The sequence below is a fragment of the Heliangelus exortis genome, unplaced genomic scaffold, assembly GCF_036169615.1.
Source record: "Heliangelus exortis unplaced genomic scaffold, bHelExo1.hap1 Scaffold_278, whole genome shotgun sequence".
Classification (NCBI taxonomy): Eukaryota; Metazoa; Chordata; class Aves; order Apodiformes; family Trochilidae; genus Heliangelus; species Heliangelus exortis.
In genome coordinates, this window is record NW_027285955.1 from 1 (window position 1) to 26,718 (window position 26,718).

A 26,718-nucleotide genomic window follows, 5' to 3' on the forward strand; every position below is an offset into this window, starting at 1 on the left:
CCAGGGGGGGGGGGGGAAGGGGGGTGTTTGGGGGTGGGGGTCTCCCCCCCCCCCTCCATGTGCCAAATTAAAGTGCCGGGGGGGGGTGTGGGGGGTGTGCAGGCAAAGCACCTTCACAGCCCCCCCCCTCAGCCCCCCTCAACCATCCCGGGGGTCCCGACCCCTCCTGAGGGGCTGCGGTGGGGAGGGGGGGGCGTGTTATCATCCCCCCCCTCCTTTTAAATGCAAAAAAACAAAAAAAAATGAAGTGACTTTTTTTTTGGGGGGTCGGGCAGTTGGGGGGGGGGGGGGAGGGGGAGGAGAAGAGTTCAGCCCGGGGAAAGGAGGAGGTGGTGGGGACACCCCCATTTTTTTTTTTTCCCCCCTCAGCACTGACCTGAGGTACTTTGTCCATGGTGTGTACAGATAAATTATATATAAAACACTTTGGATACGAGCTGTGGCCTGGCCTGTGGGGGGAGGAGAACCGAAACCGCGGGGGGGGGGGTTGGAGAATCGGAACCGAGGCGGAGGGGGGGGGAAAACAGAACCGAACCGAAGTGGAGGGGGGGGGAACAGAACAGAACCGAACGAACGCCTGAGGTGGGGAGGGCGGGAAAGGCGCTGAGGTAACCGCGGTGGCTGCTGGGAAGGGGGCGAATTTCTCCCTAGCAACCGCTGACGTCACGGCGTGCGTGCGTGCGCGCTGACGTCGGGGCGTGCGTGCGCGCGCGGGGCGCAGACCGCCATGGAGGCCTCGGCGGGCGGAGGGGCCGGCGGGGCGGCGGGGAGGCGCTGGTACTTCAGCCGGGAGCAACTGGACCGGAGCCCTTCTCGCCGCGCCGGGCTCGACCCCGACAAAGAACTTTCGTACCGGCAACAAGCGGCGAACCTGCTGCAGGACATGGGGCAGCGGCTCAACGTGTATCCGGCCGGGCTAGGCCGCGAGGCCTCCGCTTGAGTTGAGGAGGGAGAGGGGGGGGGGGGGGGGGAGGGGAGGAAGGGGGAGAATTGGGCCCGAGGTTCGGGAGGAAGGTTCGGGGAGAGGGTTCGGGAGGGGTTATGGAGTGAGGAGAGCTGCGGGGAAGGGGGTGCGGGGAGAGCAGGGAGGGTTTGGGGAACGGGGAAGGGGAAGGCCGAGGCCTGGCTGGGAAGGGGGAGAAGGGAGCGCGGAGAGGCCGAGGGGAGAGTGAGGGGTGCGGAGAGAGGAGGGTTGGGGTTGGGGGGAGGGAGAACCGAACCGGGCCTGGTTTGGGGCGAGGGAGAAGCGAGCCGGGCCACGGGGTGAGTGAGGGCGGTCGTGGGGAGAGCCCGGCCCGCGTTAGGAGCGCGGAGAGGGAGGCCGAGAGCGGATTGAACCCAACCCGGGCCGGTTGCCGGGAACCGGGTGCGTGTGGGCAGCCGGGAGAACCCGGGCCGGTACCAGGGGGCTGTGGGAGAGCCGAGGAGGCTGCTCGGGGGTTTTGTTTTCCCTTAACGAGCCCATCAGCTCCCAGCTGACCATCAACACGGCCATCGTCTACATGCACCGCTTCTACATGGTGCAGTCCTTCACCCAGTTCCACAGGAATGTGAGTCTGCTGGGGCCTGGGGAGGGGGTGGGGGGCACCGGGACCCCCCCAGCTCTGCTGCTGACTCGGAAAGGGGAGGAAAAACCCGGGGGAGGGGTTTGGGGAAGGGTGGTTTGGAGGTGCTGGTGGTCCCAAGGGGCCTTTTTCCTGCATTAAAGGAGGAGGTGTTTTCCCTGGGAGAACGAGCTGGGATGTGTTTGTTTGAATTTTGAACTCGGTGACTTTAAAAAGTCAATAAAAGGGTTTTGGGGGGGGTTTGTTTGTTTTCCTCTCTGCAGTCAGTGGTGCCAGCAGCTCTGTTCCTGGCAGCCAAGGTGGAGGAGCAGCCCCGCAAGCTGGAGCATGTGATTAAGGTGGCCCATGCCTGCCTGCACCCCTGGAAACACCCCTGGAGACCAAAAGTGAGGTGAGTGGAGAGGTGGAAACCCTGGGAATGGAGACCTGAGGAGAGGGGTGTGCTCCAGCACCCCAGAAATTTGGGGAGAGGGGGGGATCCACGCTCCAGGGGATGGGCAGGGACAACTTCCCTGTCCAGGAGGAGGTTTTTCCTTTTTCCCACAGGGTGCCAGCCTCTCATCTGGCCCTCTCTGCTGGGAAGGTGACTCAGGGCTTGCTGATGGGTGCCTGGAACACCCAAAAGCTGCTGAGCTGGGTGTGGTTGGTGGCAGTGGCTGAGCAGGAGGTGGTGGCAAAACTTGGGCTTTTGGGTCTGCTGGGTGAAGTTTTTTCCCCTTTTCCCCAGCTCAGCTGCACAGGGGCAGCTCCAGCCAGGAAAACCTCAAGGAAAAGAAGGATCATTTTTAAAAAAAACAGCTGATTGCTTTCTGAGGGAGCAACCCTGAGCTCTGCTCCCCCTTTTTTCCAGCCCAGCTGAGACTTTTCCTTTCGCTTTTTTTTTTTTTCTTCGCCGTTTTTTTTTTTTTTGCCTCTTTGAAAAACTTTTCAAAAAGGGCTTAGGAAAAAAGCTGTGCAGGCTTTCTCTAGAGTTCCTCACCCTGAATAATTTGTCCTCTCAACCCCAGGCTTACCTCCAGCAAGCCCAAGACCTGGTCATTCTAGAGAGCATAATACTGCAGACCCTGGGTAAGTTTCTCCAAGCGGCCGGGCTGCCACCCCCCCCAGAGCCAGGAGGGTCCCCCAGAGCCTGAGTTCCCCCAAAGTTTCTCCCCAGCTGCAGAGAGCAAAAAAAAGAGCCCAGGGAACTTAATTTTTAACCCCAGTTTTTTTTTTTTTAATCCCTGGTCGTGGTTTTTTTTCAGGTTTGGTTCAGTGCTCATCAATCAAACCCCAAACATCAAAATGTTCCTCCCCCCCCCCCCCCAATCCTTCCCAAATTTCCAAGAGGTTTTTGGTTCAGTGCTCTGGAGGATGCTCTGTTCCCTGGTTTGGAAACAGAAGTCTCTGTTAAAAAGTGGGGCTGGAAGTTTTGAGGTTTCAGTCAGATGGATGTGAGGGGGGAAAAAATAAGCAGGATAAGGAAAAAAGCTAAAAGTGGATTTAAAGGAGGAATAAAGGGAGGAATAAGAGTGGATTTAAAAGTTAATTTTAAAATAAATTTAAGGAGGAATAGAAGAAGGAGAAAAAGAAGGGGTAAAAGAAGGAGAAAAAGAAGGGGAAAAAGAAGGGGAAAAAGAAGGGGAAAAAGAAGGGGAAAAAGAAGGGGTAAAAGAAGGAGTAAAAGAAGGGTAAAAGAAGGAGAAAAAGAAGGGGTAAAAGAAGGAGAAAAAGAAGGGGTAAAAGAAGGAGAAAAAGAAGGGGTAAAAGAAGGAGAAAAAGAAGGGGTAAAAGAAGGAGAAAAAGAAGGGGTAAAAGAAGGAGAAAAAGAAGAGGTAAAAGAAGGAGAAAAAGAAGGGGTAAAAGAAGGAGAAAAAGAAGGGGTAAAAGAAGGAGAAAAAGAAGGGGTAAAAGAAGGAGTAATAAAAGAAGGAGTGAAAGAAGGAATAGAAGTGGACTTAAAAGTTAATTTTAAAATCAATTTAGGAATGAATTAAAGAACAAATTTGAAAATGAATGAATGAATTAAATGGCCTTAAAAGTTTTTTAAATTAAAAATGAGAAGCACTTTTAAATAAAAATTAATTTAGAATGACCTAACAGTAATTTTTAAAACAATGAAAATTAAAAGAATAATTTCAAAAGAGTTTTAAGATAATGAAAAAAAAAAAACCATTTAAAAATAAACCAGCTCAAATAAACTTTAGGATTTGAAGGTTTTTTTTTTTTTTTAAAGTGGAAGCTGGAGCCCACTTTAGGGCTGTGGCTCCAGTGTCTCTAAAATGTCCCAGTCTGGGGTTCCTCCATCTCTCCCTTCTCAGAGGCAGATTTTAAAGTTCATTTTCCCCCTCCAAAAAGCTCAGCCCCCCCTCACCACCCCTCAGGAGGGGCCAGGAGGGGAGGACACCCCGTGGGTCCCCCAGCTCTGGGCTTTTCCAGTCCCCTTGGTTCTTCTGGAAGGTTCTGCAGGGGAGGGAACCCAAATCTGTTGCCCACATGGACTGAGCTGAGGGTTGGGTTTTGCCTCCCCAACAACAATGCCCAAAGTGAGGAGGAAACCAAAGGGAGGCTGAGGCTCAGGCTCCTTCAAAGGGAAGAAATCTGCTTCCTTTTAGCTTTCTGGGTGACAAAAATTCCTTTCAGCAGATGCCATTGTCTTCTCCTTCCTCCCAGCTGCTGGCAGAGCTTTTGTCCTGCTCTTTTGAAAAGAAACCCTTCCTAGTTTGGTTTGGTTTGGTTTGGTTTGGTTTGCAGGGAGTTTTGGTTTGGTTTGCAGGGAGTTTTGGTTTGATTTGCAGGGAGGTTTGGTTTGGTTTGCAGGGAGGTTTGGTTTGGTTTGCAGGGAGTTTTGGTTTGGTTTGCAGGGAGTTTTGGTTTTCAGGGAGGTTTAGTTTGGTTTGCAAGGAGGTTTGGTTTGGTTTTCAGGGAGTTTTGGTTTGGTTTGCAGGGAATTTTGGTTTGGGTTTGCAGGGAGGTTTGGTTTGGTTTTCAGGGAGTTTTGGTTTTCAGGGAGTTTTGGTTTTCAGGGAGTTTTGGTTTTCAGGGAGTTTTGGTTTTCAGGGAGTTTTGGTTTTCAGGGAGTTTTGGTTTTCAGGGAGTTTTGGTTTTCAGGGAGTTTTGGTTTTCAGGGAGTTTTGGTTTTCAGGGAGTTTTGGTTTGCAGGGGAGTTTTGGTTTTCAGGGAGTTTTGGTTTGCAGGGAGTTTTGGTTTGCAGGGAGTTTTGGTTTGCAGGGAGTTTGGTTTGCAGGGAGTTTTGGTTTGCAGGGAGTTTTGGTTTGCAGGGAGTTTGGTTTGCAGGGAGTTTTGGTTTTCAGGGAGGTTTGGTTTTCAGGGAGGTTTGGTTTGGTTTTCAGGGAGGTTTGGTTTTCAGGGAGGTTTGGTTTGGTTTGCAGGGAGTTTTGGTTTGGTTTTCAGGGAGTTTTGGTTTGGTTTTCAGGGAGTTTTGGTTTGCAGGGAGTTTTGGTTTGCAGGGAGTTTTGGTTTGCAGGGAGTTTTGGTTTGCAGGGAGTTTTGGTTTGCAGGGAGTTTTGGTTTGGTTTGCAGGGAGTTTTGGTATTCAGGGAGTTTTGGTTTGGTTTGCAGGGAGTTTGGTTTGGTTGCAGGGAGTTTTGGTTGGTTTGCAAGGAGGTTTGGTTTGGTTTTCAGGGAGGTTTGGTGTGCAGGGAGTTTTGGTTTTCAGGGAGGTTTGGTTTGGTTTGCAGGGAGTTTTTTTTTTTTTTCCAAGCAGGGGAGGCACCCAGAGCTTTGGCAGCAGCAGCTGAGTGACTTGGAGCTTTTCAAAGTGGAGAAATTTTGGACTCCTTCAAACGAGCTCCTCCAGATCCCTCCCAGCAGATCAGGGGCTGGAGGAAGGAAACGGGGGAAAGGCGTTTTTTTTTTTTTTTCTTTTTTTTTCTTTTTTTACATTTTAAATTTTTTTTTTCCCCCTCCTTGGGAGCAGGAGCTGGGCAGGGAGCTGTGCTGCTGCCTGGCTGATGGCCCCTTTGTCTGTCTCCTCCCAGGTTTTGAGATCACCATCGACCACCCTCACACCCACGTGGTGAAGTGCACCCAGCTCGTGCGAGGTGAGGGATGGCTCCTGGCTTCTCCTCCTGGGGTCCCCTCAGCTCTGAGGTGGGGTGGTGGTGGTGGTGCTGAGCTTGGGCTGGCCCACAAACCTCCTGAAAGAACCAGGATACAAAAACATCCAGCAGGAGGCAGCTGGAGGGGATTTAAACCCCACTCTCTCCCCCCACACCCCCCTTTCCCCAGCATCGTGGCTCTGCTGAGCCAGGCAGAGCTCCCCCACCTGCAGCACTTCCCAAATTCCTTCTTCCTGGCTCCTGCCTGGCAGAGAGCTCCGTGGTTCTTGCACTGGGATGGAAGAACTTTCCTCAGGATGTGCAGCCTAACACCCAGCTTCTTCCTTTTTCTCTTTTCAGCCAGCAAGGACTTGGCTCAGACTTCCTATTTCATGGCTACCAACAGGTTCTTATTTTACAATTCCTACTTTGGGGTTTTTTTGGGTTTTTTCCTCTGGATTTGCTGCTCTGGGGTATCTTTGGGTATCTTTGGGGCAGAAAGAACAAGAATCCTTTCTCCTGCTCCCTGCCCACCTAAAGCAGCTGCAAAATCAGCCATAGGAGTGAGGCAGGTGGGAGCCTCAGGAACTTCACTGCTGCTAAAAAAAAAAACAACCCAAACTAGACCAAAAAGGAAATAAAATGGACATTTTTTTGCTTGCTGAGTGTGTCAGAGAGTCTGTACCCCAGAGAAGCTGATTTAGGGTGGAAAACAGGAGGGCACACAGCATCTCTACATCTTGGAAATGGAAAAAGCCCCTGGGTGGTGGTGGTTTTTTTTTTTTTCACTTGGCCTGGGTGTGTTATGTCCCCAGTTTTTCCTGATGTCAGCCCTTGGGATGGTTTTTTATAAGAAAAATCTAAAAAAGAAGAGTAATTTCTCTCCCTGTCTTGGCAGACTGGAGAAAAGTTCTGAATTTCCTGGGTTTGATTTCTTGGTGTCTGGAAAAAAGACAGATTTAGGCATTTTATAAAAGAAAAGTTTGTTTTATCTTGCAATGCTGTGGGACTTTTCAGCTGTAGGTGCCAGATCTCTCTCTCTCTGCATTGGTGGAAAAAAAAAAATTGAAGTAAACCTGAAGATGGTGAAGAAATGCAAATGAGTTTATTAATTAAAATATTGGATTGGCACAGGGCTCCCTTTGAGGAGCTCCTGGGGCACTCACAGCCAAAACTTGCCTTTAAAATCATTTGGGAAAAGAGCCAAAAAAGCCAAAGAGGGAACAGTTTGCTCCTTGAGTTCCATCCTGGGGGAGTTTCTCAGCTGGAGCAGAGGTGGGGGCTGGCAGATACCAGGATAGAGACCCCCCCACCCCAGCAGCCAGGTTGTACTGGGCAGGGTGGGGGCACCAGGGACTCTCCCCACCACATCCCCCTTTTGGGGTGGAGTTGGGGCTCAGGAATTGATGTTTTTCTGTTTTTTTTTTTTTTTCTCAGCCTGCACTTGACCACCTTCAGCCTGCAGTACACCCCCCAGTCGTGGCCTGTGTCTGCATCCACCTGGCTTGTAAATGGTCCAACTGGGAGATCCCAGTCTCCACGGATGGGAAGCACTGGTGGGAGTATGTTGATGGCACTGTGACTCTGGAGCTCTTGGATGGTGAGTTTTGGGGACCAGGTTGTCACCCCAAAAAGGGGCCCTACAGAGGAGTTCAACACCTCTGCTCCTGGGACTCCTGGGCCTGCCAAGCAGCAGCTTCTGTGCTGCCACAGAGAGGAGTTTCAGGCTGTCACTTCTCAGCATTTCCAGGAGAAGCTCCTTGTCCCCTGGGTGTCTCCTTGTCCCCAGGAGAAGCTCCTTGTCCCCTGGGTGGCTCCTTGTCCCCTTGGTGTCTCCCCCTTGTCCCCAGGAGAAGCTCCTTGTCCCCAGGAGAAGCTCCTTGTCCCCTGGGTGGCTCCTTGTCCCCTTGGTTGCTCCATGTCCCCAGGGTGTCTCCATGTCCCCAGGGTGGCTCCTTGTCCCCAGGAGAAGCTCCTTGTCCCCTTGGTGTCTCCATGTCCCCAGGAGAAGCTCCTTGTCCCCTGGGTGGCTCCTTGTCCCCTGGGTGGCTCCTTGTCCCCTGGGTGGCTCCTTGTCCCCTGGGTGGCTCCTTGTCCCCTTGGTGGCTCCTTGTCCCTTGGTGGCTCCATATTCCTGGGTGTCTCCTTGTCCCCAGGAGAAGCTCCTTGTCCCCAGGGTGGCTCCTTGTCCCCTGGGTGTCTCCATGTCCCCTGGGTGTCTCCTTGTCCCCTGGGTGTCTCCTTGTCCCCTGGGTGTCTCCTTGTCCCCAGGAGAAGCTCCTTGTCCCCAGGAGAAGCTCCTTGTCCCCTTGGTTGCTCTATGTCCCCAGGGTGGCTCCATATTCCTGGGTGGCTCCTTGTCCCCAGGAGAAGCTCCATGTCCCCAGGGTGCCTCCATGTCCCCGGGGTGGCTCCATATTCCTGGGTGTCTCCTTGTCCCCAGGAAAAGCTCCTTGTCCCCTGGGTGGCTCCTTGTCCCCTGGGTGGCTCCATGTCCCCAGGAGAAGCTCCATGTCCCCAGGAGAGGCTCCTTGTCCCCTGGGTGGCTCCTTGTCCCCTTGGTTGCTCTATGTCCCCAGGGTGGCTCCATATTCCTGGGTGGCTCCTTGTCCCCAGGAGAAGCTCCATGTCCCCTGGGTGTCTCCTTGTCCCCTGGGTGGCTCCTTGTCCCCTGGGTGGCTCCTTGTCCCCTTGGTGGCTCCATATTCCTGGGTGTCTCCATGTCCCCAGGAGAAGCTCCTTGTCCCCTGGGGTGTCTCCTTGTCCCCTGGGTGTCTCCTTGTCCCCTGGGTGTCTCCTTGTCCCCAGGGTGTCTCCTTGTCCCCAGGAGAAGCTTCTTGTCCCCTGGGTGTCTCCTTGTCCCCTGGGTGTCTCCTTGTCCCCAGGAGAAGCTCCTTGTCCCCTGGGTGTCTCCATGTCCCCAGGAGAAGCTCCATGTCCCCTGGGTGTCTCCTTGTCCTCAGGACAAGCTCCTTGTCCCCTGGGTGGCTCCTTGTCCCCTTGGTGGCTCCTTGTCCCCTTGGTGGCTCCTTGTCCCCTTGGTGGCTCCATATTCCTGGGTGTCTCCTTGTCCCCTGGGTGTCTCCTTGTCCCCTGGTGTCTCCTTGTCCCCTGGGTGTCTCCTTGTCCCCTGGGTGTCTCCTTGTCCCCAGGAGAAGCTCCTTGTCCCCAGGAGAAGCTCCTTGTCCCCTGGGTGGCTCCTTGTCCCCTGAGTGGCTCCATATTCCTGGGTGTCTCCTTGTCCCTGGGGTGGCTCCATCTCCTCAGCAAACAGGGATTTTCCCAGCTGGATTTCTGCCTCTCTGCTCTGACCTTCCTGCTTGGTGTTTTTTTTTTTGTTTTTTGTTTTTTTTTTTCCTTTTCTCTGCAGAACTGACCCACGAATTCCTGCAGATCCTGGAGAAGACTCCAAACAGGCTCAAACGCATCCGGAACTGGAGGGTGAGAACCTGCTCAGGGACAGGGGGGGGGAATGGGCCCCAATTTATTCTGTGGGACTTCTCAGGGGGGGGGTTACAATGCCAGGAGCAGAGCTGAACCTCCGAGGGGTTCATCTGGTGGGAATTAACTCTGGAGAGACCCTGGTGCCCTCTGGCTGCTCTGCTTCCCCCCATTGGGGCTTTTTTTTTCTCCCACTGGAGCTTTTTCCCCCTCATTGGGGCTTTTTCCCCCCTCATTGGGGCTTTTTCCCCCCTCATTGGGGCTTTTTCCCCCCTCATTGGGGCTTTTTCCCCCCTCATTGGGGCTTTTTCCCCCCTCATTGGGGCTTTTTCCCCCCTCATTGGGGCTTTTTCCCCCCTCATTGGGGCTTTTTCCCCCCTCATTGGGGCTTTTTTCCCCTCATTGGGTCTTTTTTCCCCCGTTGGGGCTTTTTTCTCCCCCACTGGAGCTTTTTTCCCCCCCCATTGGGTCTTTTTCCCCCCCCATTGGGTCTTTTTCCCCCCCCATTGGGTCTTTTTCCCCCCCCATTGGGTCTTTTTCCCCCCCCATTGGGTCTTTTTCCCCCCCCATTGGGTCTTTTTTCCCCCCCCATTGGGGGCTTTTTCCCCCCCCACTGGGGCTTTTTCCCCCCCCCACTGGGTCTTTTTCCCCCCCCACTGGGTCTTTTTCCCCCCCCATTGGGTTTTTTTTCCCCCCCCATTGGGTCTTTTTTCCCCCCCTCATTGGGTCTTTTTCCCCCCTCATTGGGTCTTTTTCCCCCCCTCATTGGGTCTTTTTCCCCCCTCATTGGGTCTTTTCCCCCCCTCATTGGGTCTTTTTTCCCCCCCCCCCATTGGGTCTTTTTTCCCCCCCCATTGGGTCTTTTTTCCCCCCCCCATTGGGTCTTTTTCCCCCCCCACTGGGTCTTTTTCCCCCCCCACTGGGGCTTTTTCCCCCCCCACTGGGGCTTTTTCCCCCCCCACTGGGGCTTTTTCCCCCCCCACTGGGGCTTTTTCCCCCCCCACTGGGGCTTTTTCCCCCCCCACTGGGTCTTTTTCCCCCCCCCACTGGGTCTTTTTTCCCCCCCCCACTGGGTCTTTTTCCCCCCCCCCACTGGGTCTTTTTCCCCCCCCCACTGGGTCTTTTTCCCCCCCCCCACTGGGTCTTTTTCCCCCCCCCACTGGGTCTTTTTCCCCCCTCATTGGGTCTTTTTCCCCCTCATTGGGTCTTTTTTCCCCTCATTGGATCTTTTTTCCCTCACGGGAGCTTTTTTCTCCCCCACTGGAGCTTTTTTTTCCCCCCATTGGGTCTTTTTCCCCCCCCCATTGGGTCTTTTTCCCCCCCCCATTGGGTCTTTTTCCCCCCCCATTGGGTCTTTTCCCCCCCCCATTGGGTCTTTTTTTCCCCCATTGGGGCTTTTTTCTCCCCCATTGGGGCTTTTTTCTCCCCCATTGGGTCTTTTTCCCCCCCCCATTGGGTCTTTTTCCCCCCCCCATTGGGTCTTTTTCCCCCCCCCATTGGGTCTTTTTCCCCCCCCCATTGGGTCTTTTTCCCCCCCCCATTGGGTCTTTTTTCCCCCATTGGGGCTTTTTTCTCCCCCATTGGGTCTTTTTCCCCCCTCATTGGGTCTTTTCCCCCCCCCATTGGGTCTTTTCCCCCCCCCATTGGGTCTTTTTCCCCCCTCATTGGGTCTTTTTCCCCCCTCATTGGGTCTTTTCCCCCCCCCATTGGGTCTTTTCCCCCCCCCATTGGGTCTTTTCCCCCCCCCATTGGGTCTTTTCCCCCCCCCCATTGGTCTTTTCCCCCCTCATTGGGTCTTTTTCCCCCCTCATTGGGTCTTTTTCCCCCCTCATTGGGTCTTTTTCCCCCCTCATTGGGTCTTTTTCCCCCCTCATTGGGTCTTTTTCCCCCCTCATTGGGTCTTTTTCCCCCCCTCATTGGGTCTTTTTCCCCCCTCATTGGGTCTTTTTCCCCCCTCATTGGGTCTTTTTCCCCCCTCATTGGGTCTTTTTCCCCCCTCATTGGAGCTTTTTTGGTGGGAACGACAGGGAGGGAAGTGAGATCTGTCTGGAAATGAACTGTAACCCTAAAACCCCCCAACTTTGCTTTTAATTCCAGGCTTCCCAAGCAGCCAGGAAATCAAAAGCTGATGACCACGGGGAGGATGAGAGCCTCTCAGAACAAACCATCCTCAACATGATCTCCAGGAACAACAGCTCAGACATGAACATTGCTGGCTTGATGAGCATGTCCACCTCTTCCACCTCAGGAGCAGGAACCTCACTCTCAACCACTGGAGATTCACCCAGTGACCCCAGCACCACAGAACTCTCCCAGTCTGACCATTGGCATCCTCCAGCCAAACTGGAAATCGGCCAGAGCCACAGGACTAACGAGAGCTCAGCAGCAGCTGAGAACCCAACCCAGCAGGAGGGGCCTGCTTATCAAAAACAAAGTGGGAAAAATGCCCCAGCAGCCAAAGTGTCCCTCAAGGAATACAGGGCCAAGCACGCTGAGGAACTGGCAGCCCAAAAAAGGCAACTGGAAAACATGGAAGCCAACGTCAGGTCCCAGTATGCCTATGCTGCCCAGAACCTCCTGGTCCAGCAGCAACGGGAGAGGGAAATCCAACAAGACACCAACAACCCTTCTCCCCTCATCCTGAAAATCCCCATCGCTGGGTCAGAGAACCCAGAACGTCCTCCCGGGCCGGAAAAAAGTGACAAAACAGCTCTGAAACTGAGGCTCCCGGTGGGAGGAGGGGGTGGTTCGGAAAGGTCCCTCCCTTCCAAACAGGAGGAGATCAAAATGAGGATTAAGTGCCCACCCCCGCCGAGAGACACTGCCCCTCGGAGGAGAGCAGCACCAAAGCTCGGGAGCACAAGGAAAAATACAAAGCTCACTCTTCCTCCAACCATCATCATCATCACCACAACCACCACTCGCACAAACATTTGCACCCCCAGCTCGGCGCCGGCCCCAGCAGCAGCAGCAGCAGCAGCAACGTGGCCACCAACGCCCCGGAGACTCAAAACACCTCCCGCAAGAGGCCACTCCCCGAGGAGGTGGCGGCCACCACCGCAACCCACGAGCACCAACCTAAAATCAGCAAAACCTCCAAAGGTCCCGGAGTTCCTTTTCCTTATCCCCACCTTCCGGACACGGCTCGGAACCGGGAAATCTTCCTTTATCCCAGGTCAACAAAACCCGGGGAACCCACGGCAAATCGACAAGGGGCCCACGGGGGCAAACGGGCACAACCCCCCCAAGCCACTGACTACCAGGACACGGTCAACCTCCTGCACTCTCTGCTCAGCGCCAGGGGATGCAGCCCACCCCCACCCACGGCTTCGAATTTCACACTTACAGCGATCTCCTGATCCCTCCTCCCCCCCCCCAGGCATCCACCAGCGCCAGAGCCCCCCCCCCAAACACGGACAAACCCCGACCGCCCCTCTGCCTTCAGAACCGCCCCCTCCCCTCCCCCCTCTCCCCAAATAAAGCCCCCTTTTTACTACTGAGTTTATACAGAGCCCAAACCCCAAACTTTAGGGGGGGAAAAAAAGTTGCCCCCACCCCGGGGGGTGGAAAAAAGTTGCCCCCACCCCGGGGGGGTGGAAAAAAGTTGCCCCCACCCCGGGGGGTGGAAAAAAGTTGCCCCCACCCCGGGGGGGGGGTGTGTGTGAAAGGGCTGGTTCCATCTCCACTGCCTCACGACAAAAAAAAAAAACAAACCACAAAACCCAAGAAACAAACCCTATTTTATTATATTATAACTTTTATTATTGCTATTTAGAGCGCGGAGTCGAAGCTGTGAAAGGATAAAATCCCTTTCTCTGTTCCCTGCTCCTTTCCCCCATCCATTCCCAGTTCTTCATCCTGCTGAATTGCAGCCCCCTCCCCTCTGGGGGAAGAGACACTGCAGGGATGGAAGGGAGGGGGGGACACACACAACACACACAAACCTCCGGGGTGGGGGTGTTTATTTAAAATATGTCACAGAAAATTTTAAGATGTTTTACAAATAATTTAAGCAGTAACTTATATCTTAGTGCTTCGTTCATTTAATTTTTTTTTTGAGGGGGGGCTGTGGGAAAGCCAGGGAAGGGTTGTTTTTTTTTTTGAGGGGAAGGTGGTGGTGTTTCCCTCCTGCTCTTGGGGTAAAAAAAGGGAAGGTCAGGGGGTTTTGGGGGATGAGGGACCCCAATTGCTGCCCCTGATGTGGTGGGGGCTGCTGGGGGGGGGGGGGTGTCTCGATTTGGACCCCATCACCCCCCCCCCGCTGACCCCAATGCTTTGGTGGCTTTTTGGGGACAGGTGATGGCTGGAGGGTGCTTGGCCAGGTTTGCCCCCCTGTGGCTGCTTTTTGGGGGGTTCTGGGTGCGGTTTTTGGGGCGCTTTGGGGTTTTTGGGTGCTGCTTTCCGGGGGAGTTTTGGATGTGGTTTTAGGGTTCAGGCTCCTGGCCCGGGCCCATCCCTCGCGTCTTTTGGAGCCTGGCAGCTCCCGGCTTGTCGGCCTTTGCCATGAATCCCTCATTCTGCCTTTTCCCGGTAATCAGCGGGCAGCAACAATCGCTCGCAGCTCTCCCGGGAAACCGGGAGGACACGGAGCAGAACCGGGGAGGGGGGGGGGGGGGGGGGGCGGAAGGGGTAACCACACCGCTGTCCTGGAGCTACCGGGAGCTTCTGCCTTCCCGGATCGGAACCACGGAGCCGCTCCGGTCCCCCGGAGGCTGCAAACCCCCCCCCCGCCCGCTGCTCCCGGTGTCCCCGGTGCCACCGCTCCCACGTGTCCGCTTCCCGCCGCACGGCTGGGGGGCGTGGCTTGCCTTGGCAGATTGACGGCGGGCTCGACCAATCGCGTACAACCACGCCTCTCATCCCGGCGCGGATTGGCGACGGGTGAACCAATGAGGCCGCGGGGGCGGGCGCAGGCTGAGGCAGCAGGGAGGCCGGGGCGGCAGCGAGGTAAGATGGCGGCGGTGCCGCCCGCCCCGAGCGGGATCCCCCGCAGCCCTTCCCCGCCACACCTGCGCGGTTTCCCGGGGCCTTCCCATCCTGTACCGACCGGGAGGGCGCTTCCCCCGCTCCGCTCTCCGCTCCGGCGGCGCTGCCTGAGCCTCCTTCGGGAGCTCCCCTGGCGCCCGCCGCCCGCGGACAAAATGGCGGCGCCGGGACGGGCGGGCGGAGCCTCCGCGCATGCGCGGGGCCGGGGGTGGGGTGGGCGGCGGAGCACGTGCCGGAGATGGGGGGGGGCACCGGAGAGCGGGAATGGGCACCGGAAAACCGAGAATGGGCACCGGGATACCGGAATGGGCACCGGGAGAGAGGGAATGGGCACGGGGAATAGGCACCGGGAGAGCGGGAATGGGCACAGGGATACCGGGAATGGGTACCGGGAATAGTCACCGGGAGAGCGGGAATGGGCACAGGGATACCGGGAATGGTCACCGGGAGAGCGAGAATGGGCACCGGGAGAGCGGGAATAGGCACCGGGAGAGAGGGAATGGGCACCGGGAATGGGCACGGGGAGAGCGGGAATGGGCACCGGGAAACCGGGAATGGGTATCGGGAATAGTCACCGGGAGAGCAGGAATGGGCACTGGGAGAGCGGGAATGGGCACCGGGATACCGGGAATGGGTACCGGGAGAGCGGGAATGGGCACCGGGAATAGGCACCGGGATGCCGGGAATGGGCACCGGGATACCGGGAATGGGTACCGGGATACCGGGAATGGGCACCGGAAAACCGGGAATGGGTACCGGGTGTAGTCACCGGGAGAGCGGGAATTGGCACAGGGATACCGGGAATGGGTACCGGGAGAGAGGGAATGGGCACCGGGATACCGGGAATGGGTACAGGGATACCGGGAATGGGTATCGGGAGAGAGGGAATGGGCACCGGGATACCGGGAATGGGTACAGGGATACCGGGAATGGGTACCGGGAGGAAGAGCGTGGGCACCGGGGAACCGTGTTAGGCACCGGCTGTAAGGGACGGACACCTGGGTACCGGGAATGGGCACCTGGGTACCGGGAGATCGGGAACGGGCACCGGGAGTGGGGCTCCTGCTGAGGAGCTGCACGGGGGGTGCACTGGGAAATGAGGGTCCTGAACTGGTGCCGTACTGGGCGGCGTGGATCCTGTACTGGGCGGTGTGGGGGTCACTGGGCTGGGCTGAGGAGGAAGGAGCTGTGAATTCCTTGGGGAGAAAGGGCCGGGGGTCCCGTTCTGGGGGGGGGGAAAGGTAAAGGGGCTCCTCTGGGACCCCCCCGACCCCTGTGTGGGCAGCAGCCTCAGGAAGGGCTCTGCTGGGGCTCAGGTGAGCGAAGTTGGGTTCATTTTGTGCAGAAACGGGGGTGCTGCACAGCTGAAAGTTTCCTCAGGCTCTGGGAGTCAAAAAAAAAAAAAAAAAAAACACCTAAAAACCCCTTATATTCCCTGTGGGGAAAAAAAATGAGTTTTATTGGGAAGGGGTGGTGGGTGTCAGCAGGGAGCTGCTGGTTTTTTTTTTTTTTTTAACTTTTTCTCAGTGTTTTGGGTTCTTAGCACCAGGGCTGCCTCTCTCCTCCAGGTGTTGGGATGAACAGGATTCGGATCCACGTTTTGCCCTCCAGCCGGGGCCGCCTCACCCCCCTCCCGAGGCCTCAGGAACCCCTGGCTTGTGCCTTCAGCCACAGGCAGTGCTCCCAACCCCGCCTGGAAGGGCAGGAATTCTGCATCAAGCACATCCTGGAGGACAGGAGTGCCCCTTTCAAGCAGTGCAGTTACATCTCCACGAAGAATGGAAGGAGGTGTCCAAACGCTGCTCCCAAACCAGAGAAGAAGGATGGGTGAGGGCTCAGTCTCTGGGGTCATTCTGGGTTGGAAGGGACTTTTTAAGGTCATTCAGGGACACCTCAGGTTGCTCAGATCCTTATCCTTCAAAATTCCAGGGATGGATGGGGGTAGGTCAAGAGAGGTTCTCCTCCCCCTCTCTTCTGCATTGGTGAGGCCACACCTGGAGTATTGTGTCCAGTTCTGGGCCCCTCAGTTCAAGAAGGACAGGGAAGTGCTTGAAAGAGTCCAGCGCAGAGCTACTGAGATGATTAAGGGAGTGGAACATCTCCCTTATGAGGAAAGGCTGAGGGAGCTGGGTCTCTTTAGTTTGGAGAAAAGGAGACTGAGGGGTGACCTCATCAATGTTTTCAAATATGTAAGGGGTGAGTGTCAGGGAGATGGAGTTAGGCTTTTCTCAGTGGTGACCAGTGATAGGACAAGGGGTAATGGGTGTAAATTGGAGCATAGGAGGTTCAAGTTGAATATCAGAAAAAATTTTTTTACTGTAAGGGTGACGGAGCCCTGGAACAGGCTGCCCAGGGGGGTTGTGGAGTCTCCTTCACTGGAGACATTCAAAACCCACCTGGACACGTTCCTAGGGGATGTACTCTAGGGGGCCCTGCTCTGGCAGGGGGGGTTGGACTAGATGATCTTTCCAGGTCCCTTCCAACCCCTAGGATTCTAGGATTCTATGATTCTATGAACCTGGGCCTGTGTCTCCCCACCCTCATGGGAAGATCTTCTTCCTAACCTCCAGTCTAAATCTCCCCTCCTCTAGTTTGAATCCATTCCCCCGTATCCTGTCACTCCCTGACATCCTGAAAAATCCCTTCCCAGCTTCCTTGTAGCTCCTTTCAGATGCTGGAAGGACACAACGAGGTCTCCTTGAAGCCTTCTCCTCTCCATAACCCCAACTCTCAGTCTGTCTCTTGGTTCTCTGTATTAAACCAAGCAGGACGAGTTGCTTCTAACTCAGCTGTTCCCTCTTTCCAAAGCAATTTTAAGCTCCAAAAAGACTCCAGAAAAGCTGGAATCTGTGTGGAGCTGTTTTGTTCCTGCAGGATGCTGCTGCCAGCACAAGGTGGCTGCAGTGATCCAGCTCCCTTGGCAGAGCTGTCCCTCTGCTCAGCAAATCCAACTCTGCTGTGTTCACAGTTAATCCTCAGTGCTGTGCCTTACGTGGAGTTTATGGCCTGGTTTTTCTTCTTCTTTTTTGGGCTGAAAAGACTTAAAACTGAGCTCCAGAGCTCAACTTTAAAACCCAAACCTCTCTTTTTTTTTTTCTCTCCCGCCTCCGGTGCCGGAGGAGGTGACGGTGCTGGAGGAGGTGACGTTTCAGCCTTTGCTGCTGTGCCTGAAGACAGGGATTTGCTTCCCAGCTGTGGAGGGAACATTCCTCCCTCTGTCCCTGCTTTGCTTGGAGGTTTGGGTGCTGTCACCACCCCGTGGTTTCTCCCTCCAGGGCCTCGTTCTGCACGGAGCACGCCCGGAGGAACGCGCTGGCGCTCCAGGCACAGATGAAGAAATCCAACCCTGGGCCTGTGAGTGAGAATCTGCTCTGCCAGCTCAGCTCCTATGCCAGGACAGAGTTGGGGTCCCAGACCCCCGAGAGCACTCGAAGTGAAGCCAGTCGGATCCTGGGTAAGAAATGAAGGCACAAAACTGCTGAGACAGGACCTGGCTTGGTGGTTTTCTTCCTGGCCCCTGCTCACACCGTGCCAGGGAGGAGAAGCCTCTCATAGAATCCTGGAATTGTTAAGGTTGGAAGAGCTCTTAAGAGCTTGAAATCCAACTTTGCAGCCCAACCCCACCATGCCCACTAAGCCCTACACATCTTTTGAACCCCTCCAGGGATGGGGATTCCCCCACTGCTCTGGGCAGCCAGGGCCAGGGCCTGAGAACTCTTTCCTGGGAGAAATCATTCCCAAGCTCCAATTTAAACCTTCCCTGGGCAGCTTGAGGCCATTCCTCTTGTCCTTATTCCCTGGGAGCACAGACCCAACACCCCCTGGCTCCAACCACCTCTCTCAGGGAGTTGTAGAGGGTGAGAAGGTCCCTCCCCAGCCTCCTTTGCTCCAGGCTGAATCCCCCCAGGTTCCTCAGAAGTTCTCCAGCCCCTTCCTTCTGCCTCCAGCCCCTTCCTCAGCTCTGTTGCCTTTCACTGCCCTCTTTGGGGTGGCTGTGGAGCTTCTGGGGGTCTCTTGGTTGCCATGTGCTGGAGCAGTGAGTGCTGGGACGTGGGACAGTGTCACTTAGGGTGACTTTTGTCTCTTTCAGATGAGGACAGCTGGAGTGATGGTGAGCAGGACCCTATCACTGTGGAGCAGACGTGGAGAGGGGACCCAGACAGTGAAGCTGACAGCATTGATAGTGACCAGGAGGATCCCTTGAAGTGAGTTTGGAGGCTGTGTCACGTGCAGGGTGTGACACGTGCAGGGTGTGACACCAGGGGAGGTGGCAGTGACACTGAGGGAGAGGTGGCCACATAATGGTGTTGCTGGTGGACTTTGTGCCCTGCTGAGGTGTTGGGTGTGAATGCTCCCCCAGAGCCTTGGACCTGCTGGTTCTTCTGGGAATTATTCACTGGTGATCCTGTCTGTTCAGCACCAGTCTGGGTGCTCCCTAACTTCAAAAAAAAAAAAAACCAAAAAAAAAAAAACAAACCAAAACCCATCAAATCATTATTTTCTGCTCACCACCCACAGCTGTCTCACCCAGCCCGTGTTTCTGGGAACTTGTATGTCATTTGGCGAGAAGAACAGCCCCGAGGGACCCTTGGAAACTTCTCCTCCCCTTTTGTGGGTGTGTTTTGCAGGCACGCCGGGGTTTACACGGCGGAGGAGGTGGCTTTGATCATGCGGGAGAAGCTGATTCGCCTGCAGTCTCTCTACATCGATCAATTCAAGCGGCTGCAGCACCTCCTGAAGGAGAAAAAGCGTCGGTACCTGCACAGCAGAAAAGGAGAACACGAAGCCATAGGCAAGTCCTGGGGCAGGCAGGCACCCAGGGCCCTGCAGCACACCCAGAACCCCTTAAAAAAAAGAATTTAAAAAGAAAAAGTGATTTTTTTTTTTTTGCCTTCTGTAGAAGCAGCTCTCAGGGCAGTGCTGTCTCAGTGTAAGGATGAGAAATAGCACTGGGGCAGAGGAGGAATTTCTGTGCCTGGCTTGCTGCCCAGATTGGTATCATTTGGGTTAGGAAGGTTGGAGGGTTCCTTTGCTCTTCAAAAGTTTTGCCTTTGTCAGGAAATGAGGCTACAAAGTTAATTCTGAGACAAAAGTTCTTTTTCTTTTTTTTACATGGGATTTCCTGTTGTTTGTTTTTTTTTTTTATTATTGTTTGCTTTTATAAACAATTTACTCATCTGCATCAGCAGAAGTTTCTTGTGGGAGTCTCTGGTGCAGTGACATACTCCTTTTTTTTTTTTTGCACAGCTACAGCTTCCCCTTGCAAAAAAACACTTCTGGGATTCTCCCTGCCCTTGGGAACAGGAGTTTCTGGCTGAGCAGAAGCAGGACAAGTGGTTTCTAGAGCTGCTTGCAAGTCCTGCAGCTCCAGGAATGCTCTGAGAATAGCTCATCCTGGAAAATGCCATCATCCTGCTCTGCCTCCAGTAAAAATAACTGGGAGTTTGGTACATAACAATTTTCTGGGGCTCTTTTTTAGCAAACCAGTAATAGCAAAGCAGATCCTGAGCTTTGGCCCTGTAATTACAGCTGGGAGAGCTTACTGGAAGCTTCCAGAACTTGCCCAGGAGGAAGCTGAACTTTGACAACCCTCTGCCCTGCTGCAGACATCACAGCAGCCGAGGCTGAGTGGCCGAATGAGGTTTTTGGGTTTTTTTTTTCCTAAAAAGACAGTTTAAAAAAAAAATTTTTTTTTTTTTTTTCTGTCCCAGAAGCTGGGATGAGTTTGGGGGCTGGAATCTGCTTTGTCACCTTTTTGTAAGACAGAAAACTGGGTGCCCTCTGCCCGGGGAGCCCTGGCTGCTCCCCTCTCCTCTGTCACCTCTCGGCCGCCGATTTTTCGATGCCACCCGAAAAAAAAAAACAAACCAAAAAACCAACCCAAAACCCAGGGAAGGAAGGGGGTGGAAGTGGTGTTTTCTCACCTCTCTTTTCCTCCCTGCAGGCAGCAGCCTCCTGACAGGTCCTGAGGGGCTGATGGCCAAGGAAAGGGAGAACCTGAAGAGGCTGAAGTGCCTGCGGCGGTACCGGCAGCGCTACGGGGTGGAGGCTCTGCTGCACCGGCAGCTACGGGAGCGCAGGATGTTGGCCACTGATGGTGCTGCCCAGCAGGTTTGGCCAGAACCTCTGGGATTTCTTCCCAATGCAAGTGACAGCTTCCTTGGGAAGCTGAGGTTCTCCTTTCCTAGGAGCTGGGGGTCCTTTCCTAGGAGCTGGCCCTGCCGGCTTGGTCCCTTCACAGAAATCGCAGCCTTGGGGGTTGGAAGGGGCCTGGGGAGGTCCCAACCCCACCCCACCTCGTGTAGGAACACGTCCAGGTGGGGTTTGAATGTCTCCAGAGGAGACCCCACAACCTTCTTGGGCAGCCTGTGCCAGTGTTTTGTCACAGTGACAGTGACAAAGTTTTTTTCAGCTGTTTACACAGAACCTCCTGTGCTCCAACCTGCATCCTTTACCCCTTCTCCTGCTGTTGGTCATCACTGAGGTGACCAATTGTCCCTTTCTGCAAGGACCTAAAAAAGGTCTGGTTGGTCCTGGCCATAACCTTCAGCTGGCTGAACCATTTGGGGTTCCTGGAGCCATTTAAACGGGCACCCAAAGTTCAAGTGCTGGTTCTGACAGTTTCCCCTTTGGAACAGGAAAGCATAGCACAAGGTAGCCTGAACTGCACGACTGGAAAAGGTGTGGAAAATATTCCTGATGGTGAAACCCAGACCACAGACCCAGACCACAGACCTAGGGCTGTGGGCAGCCAAAGGCAGGCCCTGTGCCTCACTCAGGATCCTAAATTTGAAGCTGTCTGCAGCCACTTCTTTAGAACTGTTCTAAAACTCAGAGCAATCCCTTAATTGACTTCTGAAAGCTGAAAGATAAGTCTGAGAAGCCTCATTCTTGCAGACAAGAGTTCTGGGGTGAAATTCTTCCTCTCCACACTTGACCATCCCAACTCTTTTAATAAAATCCCAAAGCGGGGTGGACGTAGGGAGGAGCTGGAGGGGGATGGACACCTGGGGCTTGGCATGTTTTAAAAGCAGCACCTGAGTGTTTTGAGGGCTTGAGGGGGTTTCTCTGGAGCAGATCCCATGACTTTCCAGCTTTTCTCTTGGCCCTGCAGGCTCACACCACCCGTTCCAGCCAGAGGTGTTTGGCCTTTGTCGACGACGTCCGATGCTCCAACCAATCCCTCCCCATGACCCGCCACTGCCTTGCACGTATCCTTTTGGGCTGTGCTGCCATTCCCTGGGGGTTTCGAGTGTGTCTTGAGCCCCTTTTTCTCCTCTTTGGCCCTAAATCAAGGCCACTGGTTTGCTGTAGCCATTGGTTTCAAACAGGAGCCCAAAGCAAAGGTCTCCCGGTCTGTTGGTGTTCCCGTTGCCCGTGGAGCAGCCAATTCGTGAGGGAGCAACAAAAAAAAAAATGGGTTCCTCCTGGTCTCTGCCCAGGAATGTCCCAGCACAGCTTCCCAGGGGTTTGTGGGTTGATCCAGAGCATCCAAACGGGGTGGTGAGTTGGCTTGGAAGTGACAAAGGAACCTCTTGAATCCTCAGGGAGTTTCTGGCTGAGTCTGCTCTCCACTTGGCTGTGAGTAGGAAGGGGGCTGCTGGAGCCATGAGCTTTGGGGGTTTTGGGGAAAATCTGAGTGAGGGAATAGTTCATGGGCTGCCATGGGTCAGCTCTGTCTCCTTTTACTCCTCCTCCAAACCTTCTCAGCCTTGTGTGAGCAGCCTCGAGGTCTTTGTCCTCCTGAAACAGCTTCAGCTTCTCCAGGGCTTGGATTTCCACTGGGATCCTCCCAGCTCAGGGATCCCCACCCCAACGTGGGTTCCAGCAGCCCAGCTTGGGATCGGGTGTGTCTGTGGAGCTTTGGTTTTCAGCAGGATGAGGTGGATGTGTCCAGGAGCAGGTTTGGATCATGGAGGGGTGGAAGGGGGGTGGCAGCTGATAATGAGTCAGGAAAAGCTGCAGCACCAGGTCCCAGAGCAGAGCTGGCAGCCAGGGGAAGGAGGAGGATGAGCTCTTGGTTTTTATTTGAGCTCTTGGGTTTGTTTGAGCTCTTGGGTTTGTTTGGTTTTTTCTCTTGTTTTGTTGCTGAAGTTGGCAGCTTCACCTCCAAGCTCTGTGCAGGGAGCAGCCCAGGGAGCAGGAAGCTGCCTTTTGTTTCTCTCCAGTGACCCTATCCTTCAAAATAAAGACAGGATAAGTACCTATAAAACAGTCTGAGCAGCTTGTTTGCAGCTGGCTGGCTCTGAGCAGGGCAGGGAGTGGAAAAAAGCAAGGTTTGATTTCCTTAGGTCTGAGCTGTCAGCTGACTTTCACTGACACAAACAAGATTTTACTTTGCTTTAGCCCTGCTGAGCTGATAACATCTGCAGCCTGCTCTGCTCCCTGCCTCCTCGGGAGGCTCTTGGGGCTTTTGTTTGCTTTTCAGGAGCTGGATTGTTTGTGACAAGGCATTAAAGGGCCCTGAATCCAGTTGGGCTCCAGGTGGAATCTGATTTCTGGCAGCTTGGGGAGTGCTCTGGCTCCCAGCATCGAGCTGGGAGTTGTTTGGGGAGGTGGAAATCTGCATTCCCCACCCTGCTGCTCAGCCAGGGATGTTTTCCTCTCTGCATCTCCCCTGGAGGGATCCAGATCCTCTGGGTCCTTGCTGCTCACTTGGATCTGGGGCTCTCTTGGGATATCAGCTGGTGGAATCGTGGAATTGTTTGGCTTGGAAAAGATTTTTAAGGTCATTGAGTCCAAGTGTTAACCCAGGGCCACCTCTGATCATGGCCCCAGAGCAGGGAGGGATAAATGGGGTTAAACTTGGTGCCTTTTGCCAATTTATGTGGCTTGACAAGTTTTGGGAGGGTTTCCCTGCCCTCTGAAGAGATTTCAGAACCCCCCCTGAATACAGAGAGCACCTGGGCAGTTATTTGGGGGGGGTTGAGGGATCCACACCCAAAATCTCCTATGATCCCAGCTCCAGATTGTCACCTGGGTGGATCTGTCCCCTCTCTTGGTGCCACAATCCCCCAGCAGTGAGGAGAAATGTCACAACTCCCAGTAAATGGTTGGTGCAGACCCTGGAGCAGCAGAATCACCTTGCTTGGAGATAACCTTGAAGATTTTCCAAGCCAACCCTGCAGGGTCCCTCTGTCCTTCCCCAGAACTTCCAAGAGGATGAGATCCAGGCTGCAGCTGCTGGTGGACTGGGAGCCCAGTGCAACAGGAGCAGAGTTTCTGGTTGTGATTAAAGGCAGGAAATCCCATTTTACACCTCTGGCAGGAACAGGGTTTCCATTGGGGAAGGAAAATGCACTGGGAAGAGAGGAACAAAACCTCCTGGCTGGGGCAGAGCCATTGTGTGTGCTCCCATCTCCTCTGCCTCTTGGCTGCTGAGTTTTCTGCAGGCCCCTTCTAAATGGGTGTCTGCAAACAAAAGTTGAGCCCCTGCCTTTAATATCTTCCATCTGAGGAGCTGCCAGGGCTTTGCAGGGATCCTGCCACCTCTCCCAAACCCCCAGAAATGTCCTCCCAGAATCCTTCTCCTTCCAAAAGACTTTTTAGGATCGTTGACTCCAACCCATTCACCCAGCTCAGTCCTGGGTGCTGATCCCTGACCCTCAGCACCACCCGGATGGTTTCACAGCCCTGCAGGGAAGCCTCTCCCAGGTTTTTTTTTTTAATTTTTTGCCCATTTTCCACCGTGGAAGCAGTGTCACCCCCACAGCCAGGGTGCAGGGCTGGAATCTGAATTAGGAGAAATGTTGGGGGGGGGGGGGGGGTTTAACTCTTTTTGCTGGAGAACATTGATACCCCTGAGTCTCTCTCTGTGCTGTGCAAGTTTCCCTTGATTTTTTTTGCCTCTCAGACATCTGCCAGGACACCAACCAGACACTTTTTAAGCCCTGTCAAGGCTCTGAGGAAGTTCCCTGCAACAAACCAGTTCCTGCCAGCCTCTCAGAAGATCCTTGCTGCCCTCTCCACCTCCGTTTGCCCCCCCAGATGTATGTCCCTGAGCAGGTCCTGGCTGTCCCTGAGGATTTGGAAGCTGCTCCCACTGACCTCTACCTGAGTGCTGCTGAGCTCCAGCCCACTGAGAATTTACCCCTGGAATTCAGTGATGTAAGTGGGAGCTGTGGGGGTTGCAGGAAAACTTCCCCTTTTGCTCTTTGCTGTTCAATCCCACCCAAAAAAACCTCAGGCCAGACCTGCAGCTCTCCCTGGGGAATAAGATGGAGGTGATGGAAAGCCACAGATCCTCTGGAAAACCTCTTGGAAAAAGGGGCAGGAATGCAAAAAGGTTTGGGAGAGCTGGAGGGGTGCTGACTGCTCCTTTAGAAGGGCTGTGCTCTCCTTTAAATCCCTATTTAGGGGCTTTTTAAAAAGAGGATTTTTAATTTCTCTTTTTCCCCCCCCCCACCTCCCTTTTCTCTCCCATGAGGAATAAGTGAGGATTTTAATCCCCAGATTATTCTGCTGCCATGCATGGCCATTAAGCCCACATGCTTCAAATCCTCTGAAATTTGTTTAAACCAGACCTGCTGTGCTCCTTCAGAGCTGCTCCTCAGGACCAGGCATTGCTTTAATTTTTTTATGCCCCTGAGGCTCACGGGGGAGTAAAAAATCTGGTTAAAAAAAGGAGTTTGCTGCTGGAGGAAGGATCACCAAGAGCCACAGAGTCCCAGGGGTGGCAGCAGGGATGGGTGCTGGAGCAAATCCCAGCCCTTCCTGCAGGTCTGCAGATTTTGCTGGGAGGTGGGGTGGGTTTTGGGGTTTTTTTGGGGTTTTTTTTACAGCTCAGAAAGGAAAAACCTTTGTTTTCTCCCTCAAGGACTTGTATCCCTTCCTGAGCAGCTGCTCCTGGTCTTTTTCTCCTCTAGGACTTGGACGTGGTGGGGGATGGGATGCAGTGTCCCCCCTCCCCTCTGCTCTTTGACCCTTCTGTGGCCCTGGATCAGTCCCTCAGAGATGTCACCGAAGCCCCCATAGACATCCTGGCCCTGGAGGAGCCCCCCCAGCCCGGGCCCCCCCTCCAAGCAGCACCCAAGGACAGGGGCAGCTCCTCCTCCCACCTCTTTTCCCCAACCACTGAGCCTCCAGCACAGGTAGAGAGCACCAGGAGCTCCTGAGGATGGAAAGGGGGTGGGAAATGTCCCTCTTTGTCCCCCAGCCAGGCCCCAGGGTGACATTAGGAGTGGGGAGGGGGTGGCAGCTGGAGTCTGTCCCCAGGGGATGGCAGAGGGGGACTCGGTGCCACCCTCTTGCTGGGATGGGTCTCACAGCCTGGGGACAAGGGGACAAACACATTTTTTTTTTCCTAGTGGGGGACTTTTGGGGGGAGTTGTCACCTTCTGGGCAATGGGTTCCTGCTTCCTTCTTTTTGGGAGTCACATTTTTTGGCTCACAATTTGCTCCTCGTGTCCCAGATGGAGCCTCTGGCTCTTCCCACAGTGTCCTCCTTGGGGTGATGTCCTTGGGGTGATTTCCTTGGGGTGATGTACTCCTTGGGGGTGATGTCCTTAGAGTGATGTCCTCTTTGGGGTGATGCCCTTTGGGGTGATGTCCTCTTTGGGGGTTGTGTCCTCTTTGGGGTGATGCCCTTTGGGGTGATGTCCTTTGGGGTGATGTCATTAGGGTGATGTCCTCCTTGGGGGTTGTGTCCCCTTGGGGGTGATGTCCTCCTTGGGGTGATGCCCTCTGGGGTGATGTCCTCCTTGGGGATGATGTCCTTTGGGGTGATGCCCTTTGGGGTGATGTCCTCCTTGGGGTGATGTCCTTTGGGGTGATGTCCCCCTCAGGGGTGGTGGCCTTGGAGGTGACATCCCCCTTGGAGCTGGTGCCCTGGTGGCCACTTTGGAGGTGCCTTCAGCTGTCCCCTCCTGCATCCCCCGTGTCCCTGCAGCTCTGGGGTCCCTGTGTCCCCTCTCCCCAGCCCACAGCCAAGTGTTGGGGTGGGGGGGACCCCATCCTGCCCCCCCGGCCCTGACTGAAGCCCCCTGCTTGTCCGTAGCTGTTGGTTTCAAGCAGGAGCCCAGAGCAAACCCCTCCCACGCTCCCGGCTTTCCCCTCCCCGTGGGAACGCCCAATGCCCGTGGGAGCCACAGCACACCCGTGCCCACCCCGTGTTGTCCCCCCCCACCCCTCCAGCCACTCCCCTGTCCCTTTTCTGTCCCCAGCAGGGTCACCTGGTGCTGGCAGCATCCCGGCCAGGGGGGGACAGAACCCCAGAGGGGTCCCACGTCCCCTCCACCCCCGGAGCAGCATCCAACGGGAGCCTGGAGCCAGCGGCCGTCAGCTGAGCCCGGGACACCCCCCCCTCCGTGGGTTGTCCCGTGGGAAACGTCACTGGTGACAGCGGTGGGACACGGGGAGACCCCCCCGTGTCTGTGACTGACCCGGAGCTGCAGCATTCCCAGAGAATTGGGGGTGAAATGTGGAGTGGGGATCCCCCAGACTCCCCCCCCACCCCCGGGTGAAGGGGACATGGGACACGATGGCCCCGTGGGACACGGTGGCTCTGGGGGGGGGGAGTTCGGTGCCGTTGGAAGTGTCTGTGCCCCCCCCGCCCCCCCCCCCCCCCTGCAGGGAAGGGGGGGGAAAGAAGATGAAGGTGCAAGGTGGGGCCCGAAATGGGGTTGGGGAGGGGGTCCCCTCGTGTGTCACCCCCACAATAAAGTGATGGAGGTGGGTGCTGAGTGTCC

The 26,718-nt window shown here is 54.9% G+C and overlaps 2 protein-coding genes and 1 non-coding gene across 5 annotated transcripts; all 3 read left to right on the forward strand.

Annotated features, from left to right (window-relative positions):
• Positions 1-651: 651 nt before the first annotated feature.
• Positions 652-13,071, forward strand: LOC139790837 (cyclin-T1-like). Its single transcript, XM_071732631.1, is given in 17 exon segments — positions 652-903; positions 1,469-1,550; positions 1,829-1,919; positions 1,922-1,956; positions 2,573-2,633; positions 5,546-5,608; positions 5,966-6,011; positions 7,043-7,071; positions 7,074-7,205; positions 8,976-9,046; positions 11,144-11,846; positions 11,849-12,181; positions 12,184-12,249; positions 12,252-12,284; positions 12,287-12,385; positions 12,388-12,474; positions 12,477-13,071. Coding segments are annotated over 17 exon segments (2,157 nt in total). The 5' UTR covers positions 652-727; the 3' UTR covers positions 12,527-13,071.
• An 848-nt stretch (positions 13,072-13,919) lies between these two features.
• On the forward strand, positions 13,920-26,706 carry KANSL2 (KAT8 regulatory NSL complex subunit 2). Of its 3 annotated transcripts, none has more exons than XM_071732632.1 (10): positions 13,920-13,993; positions 15,601-15,859; positions 17,308-17,486; positions 18,123-18,237; positions 18,661-18,828; positions 19,981-20,143; positions 21,147-21,243; positions 23,886-24,139; positions 24,898-25,122; positions 26,194-26,706. In XM_071732632.1, the coding sequence occupies exons 1-10, from the start codon at positions 13,936-13,938 to the stop codon at positions 26,314-26,316; spliced, it is 1,641 nt and encodes a 546-aa protein (XP_071588733.1). In that variant the 5' UTR covers positions 13,920-13,935; the 3' UTR covers positions 26,317-26,706. The 3 variants fall into 3 exon arrangements, with proteins under 3 accessions (XP_071588733.1, XP_071588734.1, XP_071588735.1); XM_071732633.1 differs by having other exon boundaries at positions 26,197-26,706; XM_071732634.1 differs by lacking the exon at positions 13,920-13,993 and adding an exon at positions 15,213-15,348.
• On the forward strand, positions 21,313-21,442 carry LOC139790841 (small nucleolar RNA SNORA2/SNORA34 family). Its single transcript, XR_011723683.1, has one exon. It is a non-coding gene; the product is annotated as a small nucleolar RNA SNORA2/SNORA34 family (small nucleolar RNA).
• Positions 26,707-26,718: the final 12 nt, after the last annotated feature.

Bases quoted from the DNA above. Each gene is read 5' to 3' on its own strand.
- KANSL2 (XM_071732632.1), top strand. From the start codon at position 13,936: ATGAGGCCGCGGGGGCGGGCGCAGGCTGAGGCAGCAGGGAGGCCGGGG. The intron at 15,860-17,307 runs GTGAGGGCTCAG...TTCTCCCTCCAG, and splicing joins AAACCAGAGAAGAAGGATGG to GGCCTCGTTCTGCACGGAGC. The intron at 25,123-26,193 runs GTAGAGAGCACC...TTCTGTCCCCAG, and splicing joins CCACTGAGCCTCCAGCACAG to CAGGGTCACCTGGTGCTGGC.